Source organism: Cyanistes caeruleus, chromosome 13 (genome assembly GCF_971803275.1).
Source record: "Cyanistes caeruleus chromosome 13, bCyaCae1.hap1.1, whole genome shotgun sequence".
NCBI classification, from domain to species: domain Eukaryota; kingdom Metazoa; phylum Chordata; class Aves; order Passeriformes; family Paridae; genus Cyanistes; species Cyanistes caeruleus.
The window spans coordinates 1011889-1026462 of record NC_141713.1 but is presented as its reverse complement, the minus strand read 5'-3'; the positions used below and the strand labels follow the sequence as shown (position 1 = coordinate 1026462).

The following is a 14574-nucleotide window of genomic DNA, read 5'->3' as shown; positions in this document are numbered from 1 at the left end:
CCTTCCAAACCCTCACTTTTTTGGTTGTTTTCTTTCTTTCTTTTTCTCTCTTTTTATTTTTTTTCCTATTTTTTTTTAATTTTTTTTTTTTTCCCGCTTCCGAGGTAAATTCCAGCTGGGATCAACACTCCCCAGGAATTCCCCCGGAGGACGCTGGCTGTTCACCAACTCATCTTGTTTAAAAATAAAATAAAATAAAATAAAATAAAATAAAATAAAATATAAAATAAAATAAAAATAAAATAAAATAAAAATAAAATATAAAATATAATAAAAATAAAATAAAAATAAAATAAAAATAATAATAATGATGATAATAATGATGATAATGATAATGATAATGATAATGATAATAATAATAATAATAATAATGTCATTATTCCCGTAGATCCCGCAGGGGGTGAGAGCGGGGCCAAGAGGTGCCCCCAAACCCATCCCGAACATCCCAGCATTCCCAAATCCTGGATGGGCTTTTCCAGGCAGGAATCAGGCGCTGATCCCAGTGCTGGGGACAGAGGAGGGGATTTAGGGTGTATCCAAGCCCGGGGTGCCAGGGACCAGGTTTCCAGAGCCAGAAATCCAGAGAAAAGCGGGATTCAGGAAAACAAGGAATCCGGGGAAAAGCGGGATTCAGGGAAAGAAGGAATCCGGGAAAAGCGGGATTCAGGGAAAGAAGGAATCCGGGGAAAAGCGGGATTCAGGGAAAGAAGGAATCCAGGGAAAAGCAGGAATTGCGGGGAGGGATGATGGAAGGACAGCCGGGCCCAGGGACGCTCCCAGGGATCCGGGGCTCCGCAGGGTTGGGATTTTCCCTGCCGGGCTCTTTCGCTTCCTGCCGTGCCTTTGTGTGCTGACAAAATTATATAAAATTCCTATATTATATATTAATTATATTAATAAATATTAATAAATATCAATAATTATTAATAAATATTAATAAATATCAATAATTATTATTAAATATTAATATATCGTACCTGGGCGCCCGAGGGGAGCCTGGGGGTCCCTTCCCCTCCCCTGCCGGGCTCTCCCAGCACAGAATTCCTGGCAATTCCAGGCTTTCCGCGGTCAGAGCCGCTCCTGCCCGGGAAGGGCTCTGTCTCCTGCCGGGAGCTCGGGAATGCCGCAGGGATCCGGGATTGGGAGCATTCCCAAATCCCGGGGAAGGAGCCAAGGATGGATCCCCAGGGATGAGGATCCCCGGGCTGGGATCTTCTCCCATCGATCCCGGCTCCATCCCGGCTCCAGCGGCAGCGCGGCTCTCCCGTGCCCCCCACCCTGCTCCCTGCTCCCCGCTTCCATGGAATTCCCTGGATCAGAGGCTTCAGAGACACTTGGCTCGCGCTTGAGCTTCGGTACATTGACTTTTTATTCTTTTTTTTTTTTTTTTTTTTTTTTTCCTCTTTTTGGCCCTTTTTTACAAAAAAAACCAGCGGTAGTTATTAACAGCTGTACAGGTTCTGCTACATACTTTGGTGTGAAGTTGAGAGCCCGGCTCCGGGAGGCTCCGGAACACGCGATTCCTGCGATTCCTGCAATTCCTGCGATTCCTGCAATTCCTGCATTCCGCTCCTGGCATTTCGGGGAGGAAAATCCCCCCTGGGAGCCTGGGGGTGACCCCAAAGCCCGGGGGGGCCCTGGAAGGCTCCTGGAGGAGCTGGGAAGGGGCAGAGCTGCCCCCCAGATCCCAAAATCTGGCCCTGGAGGCTCCGGGGCCAGGTCAATCGGAGCCAGGGTGCCCCAAAACGCCTTTCCCTACAAAGAGCTGCAGGGAACTTCTCCTTCCTTGGATGGGCAGCGCCCCGAACTGATCCCGGCGTCCCACGGAGCCCCTTCCTCCCTCCCTCCCGCCGGGAACATTCCCGCAATTCCAGCTCCGAGCCCTCGCACCGGGATGGGAACGGCCGGAGCGCCCAGGAGAGCTTCCCTGGGAGCGACCGCAGGGATGGGATGGGATGGAACCCTCGGGATGGGATGGGACCCTCGGGATGGGATGGATCCCTTGGGATGGGATGGATCCTGCAGAGGGATGGATGGATCCCTCATTGGGATGGGATGGATCCCTCGGGATGGGATGGATCCCTCGGGATGGGATGGATCCCTTGGGATGGGATGGATCCTGCAGAGGGATGGATGGATCCCTCATTGGGATGGGATGGATCCCACAGAGGGAGGGGATGGATCCCTTGGGATGGGATGGAGCTCTTGGAATGGGATGGATCCCTTGGGATGGGATGGATCCTGCAGAGGGATGGATCCCTCATTGGGATGGGATGGATCCCTCAGGAGGGGATGGGATGGAGCTCTTGGGATGGGATGGAGCCCACAGAAAGATGGGATGGAACCCGAGGGATGGATCCCTTGGGATGGAGCCCTTGGGATGGATCCTGCAGAGGGATGGATCCCTCATTGGCATAGGATGGATCCCTCAGGATGGGATGGGATGGATCCCTCAGGATGGGATGGGATGGATCCTTCAGGATGGGATGGATCCCTCGACGAGATGGATCCCTCACTGGGATGGATCCCTCAATGGGATGGGATGGGATGGATCCTGCAGAGGGATGGGATGGATCCTGCAGAGGGACGGGATGGAATTCCAGGGAGGGCTGCAATTCCAGCTCCCACCTCTCCATCCTGTTCTCCAAACCCTTCTCCCCACACTCAACCCTAAACGTTTGCCATTTCCTCCTTGGGACCAGATCCAACTCGCCAAAAATAATCCTTAAAAATGCGGTATAAAAATCCTCTGCCGTGTGCTACGATACAGGCGAGCACTTCTGCTACACAAATACTTTTATTTTCCCCTTAGGTCTTTTTTTTTGTTTGTTTTGTTTTGTTTTTTTGTCTTTTTTTTTTTGGGTTTTGTTTTTTTTTTTTTTTGTCCTTTTTGGAACCCTTTAGTACAAAAGGCCTGTGGGGGGAGGGAGTTGCTCCATAAAACCAGAAGACACAAGACCATAAAGCCCACAAGGACCACAAGCAGCCCCCCCACCACACACAAACCCTACTTGTTAGTAAACTTTTTGTTTCTTTTTTTTTTAAAAAAAAAAAACTTGTAATTTTTTTCTTTTTTTTGTCTTTTTTTTTTCTTTTTTTTTTTTTTTTTCTCCAAGGTTATCAATTCTAATTCTTTACTTTCATTTGAATACAAAACACATAAGTTTGCTATTATCTTTCGTGGCTCCCTGAGCTGAATTTTCTAAGCTTTCTTTGAAATCACTCCTCATTTGCTTCTGTCCGAAGACCAAGAAGGGCTTGCGTGGGCTTCCCCTTTTCTTCAAACATCCAAGCATGGGAAAAAAAAAAAAACAAAAAAAGAAAAAAATAAAACCCCAAAAAACCCCCCCCAAAAAAAAAAAAAAAATTTGAGGATAAATCCATAAATCCATCTATAAAAAACAAACCCCAAGGTGGTTGTGTCGATGTCCCGTCAGTAGCCGAGGATCCCAGCGATTCCCCACCATCACTAACACACGACGCACGACAGGAGGAACAACTTTTCACCACTGGACATCTCTGCTCAGGATGGCAAAGTCCCCGTGGATGCTTCCGGAGGGAGGGGGAAGGAAAAGGGGGCGAAAAAAAAAAAATAGAAACCCCCCCCCCAAAAAAAATAAAAATAAAAATAAAACCAACCAAAAAAAAACCCCCAGAATAAAATTGCCACCACCAAAAACCATCAGTGGGATACAATTACAGCAGACAAAAATACACAACTAAGTGTACTGGGAGGGTTCCCCCCTTCCCACGCTATTTCCTAGTCCAGTATTTACATTTTTCACAAGTCTTATGCGGGATGCACAAAAAAAAAAAACCAAAAAAAAATAAAAGTCCCAATAAAAAAGGAGTCCTTTATAGTGCCACCAAAGCCAGACGGAAAGAACCGGAAAACAACAACAACAAAAAAAAAAAAAATCAAAAGGAACCCCCAAAAAACCTTAAAACCAAATAAAAATCCTTTTTAGGGCTTCCGTGTGTGCCAGAGCTGCTGCAGATCTCCAAATAAATCCAGGTGTGGCGGGTGCCGGGCGGAGCTGGGCCGGGCCCGGGGCCTCCCCTGGGCATTCCCGGAGCGTTCCCGGAGCGTTCCCGAGGGCTGGAATTCCCAGGCTCAGTAGATGACCTCGTAGACCGTGGCCTTCTTGTCCCCAGAGCCCGTGACGATGTATTTGTCATCCGCAGAGATGTCGCAGCTCAGCACGGACGAGGATTCCTTGGACTGGGAAAAGCGGGAGGGGAGAGGATCCGTCAGGATGGGAGAGGATCCAATGGACTGGGAGAGGATCCACAGAGATGGGAGAGGATCCATTGGATTGGGAGAGGATCCAATGGATTGGGAGAGGATCCACTGGATTGGGAGAGGATCCATTGGATTGGGAGAGGATCCGTCAGGATGGGAGAGGATCCAATGGATTGGGAGAGGATCCATTGGATTGGGAGAGGATCCACAGACATGGGAGAGGATCCAATGGATTGGGAGAGGATCCACAGAAATGGGAGAGGATCCACTGGATTGGGAGAGGATCCACAGAAATGGGAGAGGATCCTCTGGATTGGGAGAGGATCCCTTGAGATTGGGAGAGGATCCCTCAGGCTGGAATTCCAGGATCTCCCCAGCAGCATCCATGCCAGGGGCACCACCCCATCCCACACCCTGACACCAGTCCGGCCATCCCGAAGGATCTCCCCTCTCTCCAGGATGCTCCGGAATGGGAATGTGGGAGGAGCCCCCGGCGCTGCCGGCTGTCCCACCTGGAAGATGCTGGCTCCGTAGGGCGTCCTCCAGGCGTTGAGCAGGTTGTCCTTCCCGGTGCTCACAAACCACTTCCCTGCACCGGGAATTTGGTATCAGCAGCCGAACGCTGCCGGCGCCACCTCCCCGACCCTTCCCCGGCCCCTTGGGCTCGTCTGACCCCAGAGATTTGGGAGAAATGGGAAAAGCTGGAGATTCCCTGGAGGGTCCTGCCCAGCCCTGCTCTGCCGGGACAATCCGAGTGCCGCTTCCCAAATCCCGCGGGGCCTCGTGGCCGTTTGCAGCCACAGCCGGGATGGGACTGTGGGATAATCCCTGCCTAAACCAGGATGAGGTTATGGGATAATCCCTGCCTAAACCAGGGTGGAGTTATGGGATAAACCCTGCCTAAACCAGGGTGGGGTTATGGGATAATCCCTGCCTAAACCAGGGTGGGGCTATGGGATAAACCCTGCCTAAACCAGGGTGGGGTTATGGGATAAACCCTGCCTAAACCAGGGTGGGGTTATGGGGTAATCCCTGCCTAAACCAGGGTGGGGTTATGGGATAAACCCTGCCTAAACCAGGGTGGGGTTATGGGATAATCCCTGCCTAAACCAGGGTGGGGTTATGGGATAATCCCTGCCTAAACCAGGATGGGGTTATGGGATAATCCCTGCCTAAACCAGGATGGGGTTATGGGATAAACCACAGCCAGGATGGATTTATGGGAATAACCACAGCCACAGCCAGGATGGATTTATGGGGATAGACCCCAAGGGCAGCATCCATGGGATGGATCCCATGGGAACACCCAGGGCTAGCGGGAGCTCTCCCAGCTCAAGGTTCCTTCCAACCCCAAATATTCCATAGTTCCACGAGCGATCCCGGGGGGCCTCAAGGACTCTCCCAGCCCAAGCCATCCACGATCCCGGGATCCCGGGATCCCAGGCTCCGGGTGGGAGCGGCTCACCGCAGTAGGCGAATTTGAGGGAGAGGACGCAGCTCTCGTGCAGGTGCAGCTGGTACTTGTCGGGTTTGGTGTGGTGCAGCACCTCCACGTTGCTGCTCTCCATGCCCACCGCCAGCCACTCGCCCGTGGGGCAGTACCCCAGAGAGAAGATCTGCGGGAAGCGGCAGATGGGGAGATCAGCGGGAATTCCCAGCCCCACCGCGGAAGGTTGGGATGAGAGATCCTCCAGGAGCCTCCCAGCCCAAGGGTTCAGGGATCTGTGGCACAGCCATGCTCGGAGCTCACAGGGCTTTTCCCAGCAGGAAAAGGCCGGTCCCACAGCGGGACTCCGTGTTTTCCAGGGGATGAATCCCTGTGCCGTACCTGGGAGGTGAAGTCGTGCTGCTGCAGCTGCCGCCCTTCCCGCAGGTCCCAGGATCGCACCGTGTTGTCCAGGCCCCCCGTCCACAGCTTCGTACCGTCGTGGGAGATGTCTATGCAGCTGGCCCCGTCCGTGTGGCCTTGGAATTGCCTTGGGAACGGGAAAAAAGGATGGAACTCTGCAAGGGGAGCGCTGGAAAAAGGGGCTCAGGCTACGTTTGTGTGGCTCACCCACGCCAAACGTCCCTGGAAATCCATCCGGGAGCGTCCTGGCCAAGGACTGGGCTGGTTTGGGGATGAGAACCAGGAGATGGTGCAGCAGCACCAGAGGGTGCTCCTGGCACCACCCAGAGAGGACGGTGCATTCCCCATCCCTGGAAGGTTTAAGGAAAGGTTGGAGAGGGCTTGGAGCATTCTGGGATAGTGGGAGGTGATTCTGCCCAAGGAAAAGAGGAAAGGGACCATGGTGGGAAAATAGGAAATGGGATCGTGATGGGAAAAGAGGAAATGGGAGAGAAAAAAAAAAAAAAAAAAGGAGACATTGAGGAAGGGAAGAGGAAAAGAGACACTGAGGGAGGGAAGAGGAAAAGGGACGTTGTGGAGGAAGAAGGAAAGGAACACCAACAGGAGAAGACAAAGAAGAACATGACGGGGTACAAACGCCCTTTAAGCTCCGTGCCACCCCCCGATCCCCAAGGTCCCGCCGCCCCACCCGTGGCGGGGCCCGGCCGGGGGCTCACCTGACCAGGGTCTGGTTGTGCAGGTCCCAGACGGCGATGTTGCCGTCGCTGCAGCACGAGAAGCACACCTTGGCGTCGGGGCTGATGGCCAGCGCGTAGCAGGCGGGCGCCGACGACGTCAGCTCGGCCTTGATGCGCGGCGTGGGCGACGCCAGGTCCCAGATGGTCAGAGTGCTGGCCTCGCCCCCCACGATCAGCGTGCGGCCGTCCGGCAGCAGCTTGCAGGAGCGGATGTAGTTATCCCTGTTCTGGGGAGACAAGGGACACTCAGGGGCCTGAGCCCGGAGGAGCGATGGGCTGGGGATGGGGAAAGGAGGTGGAGGGGGCAGAGGAAAAGGGGTGGGGAGAGGGAAGAGGAAAAGGGATTTGGATGGGGAAAGAGGGAAGGGGATGTTGATGGGGAGAAGAGGGAATGTTGATGGGGAAAGGGCAACAGGGTGAGAAAAGAGGAAAAGGGACATTGATGGGGAGAAGAAGAAGAAGGACGTTGATGGGGAAAGAGAAAAAGGGATGTTGATGGGGAGAAGAAGAAGGACATTGATGGAGAAAGAGGACGTTGATGGGGAAAGGGGACGTTGATGGGGAAAGAGGGAAAGGGACATTTAAAGGGAGAAAAGAACTAAGAAGAAGAGGAAAAAGGCAGTAACGGAAGGCAGAGTTGGGAACGGAGAAGAGCGAGAGGATGTTAAGGGGGGAAGAGGAAAGGGAGGGCAAAGAGGGAACACAGAGAGTGACGTGGGGCAGAGATGCTGCTGGGGAGAAGCCGATGGACAATGTCAGGGGTGGGTGCGGGCAGCGAGGGGAGGCAGCCCTCACCAGGCAGTCCAGCTGGGAAATGGGGCTCTTGCTGCCGGGCTGGCTGATGTCCCAGATCTTGACGCAGCCCTTGCCGCCGGTGTAGACGTGGCGGGTGGGGTTGCTGATGGTGACGGCGCACACCACCTCGCCGTGGCTCAGCGTGTTGATCTGCCGCGCGTGCCGCGGGATGCCGGGCCCCGCCAGCGCGTCGTGCGGGAACGGCACCGGCTGCATCTGCCCGTCCGCGCTCACGTGGAACGAGTAGGCCCTGCCGGGGTGGGAGAGGCGCCTCAGCTCCAGGGACGCGGCTCGTGGGGCTGTCACGTCGTGTCCGCGATGCCGGCCCCGGGTGAAGCCCCCCACCCTCGTCTCCCTCCCGGCAGCTCGTGCCCCCCGATCCCACAGAAATCCAAGCGGGCCTTACGGTTTCCCTCCGGGGATGGAGGCCAGGCTGGAGGGCAGGCCCGGGGCTCGCATGGGGGGGTGTGGGTCGAAGCCGACCTGCCAAGAGACGCGTGGACACGGTGAGGCCGGGCACGGGCCAGGAACGCCCCCAGCTCCCCACGCATCACCCCCGGGGACACCGGGCACCCCTGCTGCTCAGAGATCATCGGTGTCCCCCAGGAACGCCCCCAGCTCCCCACACATCACCCCCGGGGACACCGGGCAGACCCCGCCCCGCCCCTGCTGCTCAGAGATAATCGGTGTCCCCCCGGCAGGAACGGGAACCTGCCAAAGGTTTGGGGTCTGCCAGAAGCAGGTGGGACGTGCTCCCTGTCCCCGTGTCCATCCCAAGGCCCCAGGGACGGGATCAGCCACGTTGTGCCCGGCACCGCGAGGGCAGAAACCCCAATCCCTACTCTAATGGCAACAGGAGGGGGCTGAGGAATGGGATGTGGGGCTGAAGAATGGGATATGGTGCTGAAGAATGGGATATGGGGCCGAGGAATGGGATATGGGGCTGAGGAATGGGATATGGGGCCGAGGAATGGGAAACGGGGCTGAGGATGGGATGTGGGGCGGAGAAATGGGAATGGCAGGAGAAACCCCAATCCCGTGGCACATGCACGTCACCCCCACCAAGAAACACCCCCATCCCCACCCCTCCAACCCAAACCACAGCTGGCTGTAGGGAGCAGGAGCCCCAGCATCCCAGCCCCACATGCGCCCCCCAGGCCCTCCCCCCAGCGAGAAAGGAGCTAAAAGTGCTACGTACAGCTCCAAAGCTCACCATTGGCGACCGGCCGTAGGCGGCGGCGGCGGCGGCGGCCGCGCTCATCTGCGGCGGGAGGTTGTGCAGCCCCGCGTAGGCGCCGGGGCTCGTCAGGGACCCGTTCATCTCGTGGTGCCCCATCATGGCAAAGGGCGCCGCGTAGGAGCCCGCGATGGAGATGGGCGTCCGCAGGGCCGAGGCTGCCGAGAGCGGGACACGGTCAGGGATGGGACTGGGATGGGGACACGGGCAGGGATGGGACAGGGATGGGACTGGGATGGTGACACGGGCAAGGAGGAAAGCAGAACCCAGCCATGGAAAAACCCAACACCGTGGGGTCCAACCCCAGGCCCAACACTGCCTTCCTCCCAGCCCAGAGCACCGAGTGCCACATCCAAGCGTTCCATCTCCAGGGATGGGGTCTCCACCGCCTCTCCCTGGGCAGCCCATCCCAACCTCCCTTTCCATGAAGAACTTCCCGCTGATGTCCAACCTGAACTTCCTCTGGCACAGCTTGAGGCCGCATCCCCTCATCCCAACCCCGCTGACTGCACCTTTCTCCTCACCCCACCAGCTGGATGGAGTCCCCATAAACCTCACCCCCGGAGGACAATCCCCCAGGGCTGGGGTGACCCCGGTACCCACCCAGGGGGTCCATGCCACTGGGTTTGCCAGGCATGGGCCGCAGCCCCGGGGTACTGCTGGTGCCCGGGGTGGGAGCGTCGTTCCTGGGCGTCGGAGTGTTGGACTTGAGGCCGGGCGTGGAGGATTTGTCGTTCTGGGGGGAGAAGGGACAGAAATGGAGGGATGAGCTGCAGCTGCCGGGATCCACGGGCGGCGCCGCGGGGACCCCGCGGGAGGGACGTACGTGGCCCAGGTCCTTGGTCTTGGAGGAGGGAGTGCTGCTGGAGGAGGCCACCGAGGCCGGGCTGTTGGGAGCGTCGCCCTTCTTCAGCCCGCGCGCTTTGTCCAGGCCGTTCTCCGGGGGGGAATGGGCCGGGCTCACCCGGGGCGTGGCGGGGTCCTGTGAGATGGGAAAAGCCTTGGAATTCCCAGGGCAGGAAGGAAGGAAGGAAGGGCTCCCTCCGGCCGGTGCCGAAGGAATCGCTTCCCAAACCCCCGAGCCACAGCGTGCCAGGGGCAGAGCCAGCCGCTCCTCACCTCATTGGAGACGTCCACCACCAGGTCATCGCTCTTGTCACCGTCGCTGTCCTGCAACACAAACCGTGTCACAGCCCGCAGAGAGCTCACAAACTGGGGGGATCGGCCCCCCGGGGAGCCAAATCTCCCCCAAACGGGAGAGCTGGGAAAGCCTCTCCGTGGAAAAGGCAGGAATGGAGATCTGGGGAAGCCTTTCCATGGAAAAGGGAATGGAGATCTGGGGAAGCCTCTCCATGGAAAAGGGAATGGAGATCTGGGGAAGCCTTTCCATGGAAAAGGGAATGGAGATCTGGGAAAGCCTCTCCATGGAAAAGGGAATGGAGATCTGGGAAAGCCTCTCCATGGAAAAGGGAATGGAGATCTGGGAAAGCCTCTCCATGGAAAAGGGAATGGAGATCTGGGAAAGCCTCTCCATGGAAAAGGGAATGGAGATCTGGGAAAGCCTCTCCATGGAAAAGGCCGTCAGGAGCTGGAAGGGGCTGCCCAGGGCCGGGGTGCAGCCGGTCAGGGCAGGGATGTGGCACTTGGGGACATTTGGGGACATGGATTAGGGTGGACTTGGCAGCGCTGGGGGATGGTGGGACCCAACGGTCCCAAGGCCTTTTCCAGCCTGAAGTATTATCATATAATTATAATATCTATATTCATATCTGTATACATATATACATAAAAATACAATTATTATACAATGATACTACTACGCAATAAAATCACTATATATTTCTATTATTATACTATATATATAGTATGTATATTTATATTATTATAGCATATATAGCATGTATTTATATTATTATAGAAGATATAGTATATTATTATATTAAATACAGTATATATTATTATTTATAATATATTTATAATTATTATTTATATTATACTATATATAACATTTATATATATTATATATAGTAAAATATATTTTATACTATATATAATATAAATACTTCAACTATATGAATAATATATCAATTATATTATACTTATTAAAAGTATGTACATATTAAAAGAATATGTATGAATTAATTATATTATATATAGTAAAAGAATATATACATTTTAAAAGAATACATATTATACATATTAAAAGAGTATATTAAATATACAAATAATATAAAATCTAAGTAAATATATAAAAATGAAAAAATAGAAATATATATAAATAAATATAAAATATATTTAATATATAAAATATATAAATATATGTAAATATATAAAATATGTAAAAATAGAATAAAATATAATAAAATATATAAATATATAAAAATATAAAAAATATATTAAATATATATAAATATAAATAATAGAAATATAAATATATAACAATAATACAAATATAAAATAAAAACTCCACAGATTCCAGCCCCAGCTCACCCACACCACACCTGGAGAACATCACCCGAGCCCCGCCCCCTGTCCCCAGACGCTGTCCCCAGGTGTCCCCGTGGCTGTCACTCACATATCGGCTCATGCTGTCCTTCTCCTCCGCTTTCCGCTTCTTGGAGTCGATGCTGTAATCCGTGGAGCTCCGGTGCTTCTCGCTGGCCCGCAGGCTCTCCGAGGGGGACACGGAATTGTTCTGCGGAGGTGGGAGAAGCTTTGGAGGGGGTGGCAGGAGGAGACGGAGCTCCATGAGCAGTGGGATCCAGGGCTGATCCAGCATCACCCCGCTGGGAATGCCGTGAGGATGCCCATGGACACCTGAGCTGAGCTTGGAATGCCGTGAGGATGTCCATGGACACCTGAGCTGGGAATGCTGTGAGGATGTCCATGGACACCTGAGCTGGGAATGCCGTCAGGATGTCCATGGACACCTGAGCTGGGAATGCCATCAGGATGTCCATGGACACCTGAGCTGGGAATGCCGTGAGGATGTCCATGGACACCTGAGCTGGGAATGCTGTGAGGATGTCCATGGACACCTGAGCTGGGAATGCTGTGAGGATGTCCATGGACACCTGAGCTGGGAATGCTGTGAGGATGTCCATGGACACCTGAGCTGGGAATGCTGTGAGGATGTCCATGGACACCTGAGCTGGGAATGCCGTCAGGGTGCCCATGGACACCCGAGTGCCTTGGCTGCAGGAAAATGTTTTTGGCAGGAGGTTGTTTATGAAAACATCTGGGAAGAAAACCCACGTGGCCAGGAGTGGCACGGCTCATCGGGAATTCTGTCCCTGCTCCCAGCAGCCAAGCCCAGGCCGTGCTGGCATTCCCAGGAAAGCTCCAGAGCCCAGGAGCTCTCCCCCTGGCAGAGCTGGGAGCCTCATCCAGGAGGAGCCAACAACAGCCCCCTCCCAGCCCTGGAGCAGAAGGACATCCCCAAAACCTCCTGGGGATCCCACGTGAGCAGGACCGGCAGCGCCGTGGGATCCACCGGGGGGAATTCTGCCCTGGCTCCGAGCGGCAAAGCCCGGGAGACGCGGCATTCCCGGGAAACGCCGGCAGCAGGGCGAGGAGGACGCCTGGCGCCGCTCCCGCATCCCAGCCCGCGCATTCCCTCCATCCCCGCGAGCAGCGGGGTCTCTCCCCGCTCCCCAGCGCCGCTCCCCAGCCGTGCCCGCCTCTCTTCCCCGGCTGAAAGGGAGAAGCAAAGCAGTTCATGTTTCTCCTCGGTCCCCACTAAGCAGCTTTGGATAACACGGAGCTCTTTCTTCCCAGGCAGTCATGCTGAAAACCCTTGCAGCTCCCAGAGAATCATGTCAGGCATTTAGAGGCATCGATCCATTCAGCCCCGCTCCTGGCCCGCCGCCAAGGAACTAAATATTTTTTATTGCACAGGCAAAGGCTGGGGAAAATATGAATGACTAACGCTGATTATCGCACACATTAAACCTCCACGGGGAATAGCCCGGCTCGCAGTTTATGGATTGGGAAGCTGCCCGGCTCCGACGGCCCCCTGCCCGCCGGAGGAGCGGGTTAATGATGCCCAATTCCCCTCTGCCTCTCCCCCCCGGCCCAGCACTTCCCTTCCCCGCTCTCCAAAGGGCCGTTTGTGGGCTCGGAGCTGGCAGGAAATCGCTGCCAAAGCCGCAGCTCGGCCGGGTTTTGTCCTGGCAGCTTTTCACACGGAAGGCCGGGCTCGGGAGAGAGCTCCGGGATGCTGGGCCGGTCCCGCCGTGCCACGGGGAGCTCAGGGACGCGTCCAGGCCTCCCCTGCCCGTGTTCCACAGCCCCTTCCCTGCGGAAATTCCTGCCCCTGTCCCGTTTTCCCTGCACACGGGGCTCGGCCCCGTTGTTCCATGAGCTCCTGCCACCCTCAACATCCTCTCCATGGCTGCTCCCAAGGAGCTCTCCAAAATCCAGGGATTTCCCTGCCTGGGAACAGCTTGAGCTTCCAAGTCCTGCTCAGTACCCACCCCAGATAAACAGAGAGCGACTGGGAACGACCCTGAGCCCCCGAGGAGGGTCTGACCCCGCTCACTCAGCCCAAAAGATGGCATTTCCCAACCCCCTGCCACGGGCAGAGAGGTTTAAATCACATTCCCAACCCGCCAGCAGCACGGGGAAGGTGACTCCGCTCGTCCCAGCACATCCTCCAGGCAGGATGAGGGATTTTACTGCCTGGTTTATGCTTTAGTGAGAGCCGTGCCAAAGGCGGCCCTGCAGCTCCTCCCAGGCACCAGGTGGGTTTTTAAGGGGTAAATAAAAACCTGCAGAAAAGGGGGAGCAAAAGGAAGGAGTGGGACTTACTGCACTCGAGTCTCGCTCTTCAGGAGATGCCAGGGCACAGGGCAGGGCACGGCCAAAACAGAGACAGGGAAACAAAGCAAGTTAGCACGAGTCTCAAACCAGAAAAATAAACCCAGAACCTTCTCCTGCACTCTTCACTCAAACCCTTAAACCCTTTCCGGGCTCTCTCCAGCTTTAAAATCTCCCTCCATCCCTCCCTCCCATCCAAGCCCTGCCCCTTCTTGTCCTTCCTGTGATTTCTCTGGCCAAACACGGCTGGGAATGCCCTGAACCCTCTGCAGCAGGTCTGTCTGTCTGTCTGTCTGTCCCTGCAGCCAGCCCACAGCCCTGGGTGCCCAGCTCCACACCCAGGAATGAACATTTCCCTGGAATCTCTGACAATCCACGCAGGAAAAGGAACGGAACTGGATTGCATTACCAATAGTTTTGTCTCACTGCTTTGTTTTTTCCCAGCCCAAATCCCCCAGCAGAGCCCGAGAGCTCAGAGAGGCTGTGGGAACCTGCCCTGCCCGCAGGAAAGATCCCAAATCCTGCCAGGACAATCCTGAACGCTGCTGATTTGCACCTGGAATCACAAATCCACCCTCTAAATCCCTAAAAATGGGAAAACCCACCGAATTCCCCGGGACCCCTGCCCATGGGAGGCTCTGGTGGTGATGGAGAGGAGGAGGAGGGTGAAGGCTGCTTTCCCATTAAGGCACGGCACAGGAATTGCAGCCAGGCTCCAAATGAGCGGCTTTTAGGGAATTCTGCATCCCTGAAAGTGCAATCCCCTGATCTGGATGCAGCTGACCCGAGGGATGGGGCGGTGGCACACGAGCCATGCCAGGATCAGAGCGCTCCCCCAGCACCAGGGGGACCTGGAGCTGCCCCAGGGCTGGAGCCCCGCTGGAGCCAGGCTGGG

The 14574-nt window shown here is 54.7% G+C and overlaps 1 protein-coding gene across 21 annotated transcripts in view; it reads right to left on the bottom strand.

The window, feature by feature from the left end:
• Positions 1 to 2781: 2781 nt before the first annotated feature.
• TLE3 (TLE family member 3, transcriptional corepressor) overlaps positions 2782 to 14574 on the bottom strand; it is a 31613-nt gene continuing 19820 nt past the window's right edge. For 6 of the 21 annotated variants that reach the window (XM_086849801.1, XM_086849795.1, XM_086849800.1 and 3 more), the window contains exons 9-20: positions 11437 to 11556; positions 9981 to 10031; positions 9688 to 9843; positions 9465 to 9597; positions 8823 to 9019; positions 8031 to 8107; positions 7625 to 7874; positions 6809 to 7056; positions 6072 to 6219; positions 5709 to 5859; positions 4756 to 4832; positions 2782 to 4222 (exon numbers count right to left, since the gene is read on the bottom strand). In XM_086849801.1, coding sequence (XP_086705927.1) covers positions 4115 to 4222; positions 4756 to 4832; positions 5709 to 5859; positions 6072 to 6219; positions 6809 to 7056; positions 7625 to 7874; positions 8031 to 8107; positions 8823 to 9019; positions 9465 to 9597; positions 9688 to 9843; positions 9981 to 10031; positions 11437 to 11556 — 1716 coding nt within the window. In that variant the 3' untranslated portion in view covers positions 2782 to 4114. Of the gene's footprint in view, positions 4352 to 4452; positions 4833 to 5708; positions 5860 to 6071; positions 6220 to 6808; positions 7057 to 7624; positions 7875 to 8030; positions 8108 to 8822; positions 9020 to 9464; positions 9844 to 9980; positions 10032 to 11436; positions 11557 to 13670; positions 13688 to 14574 lie in introns of all 21 variants that reach the window. The other 15 variants (XM_086849806.1, XM_086849797.1, XM_086849807.1 and 12 more) reach the window with 6 other exon arrangements.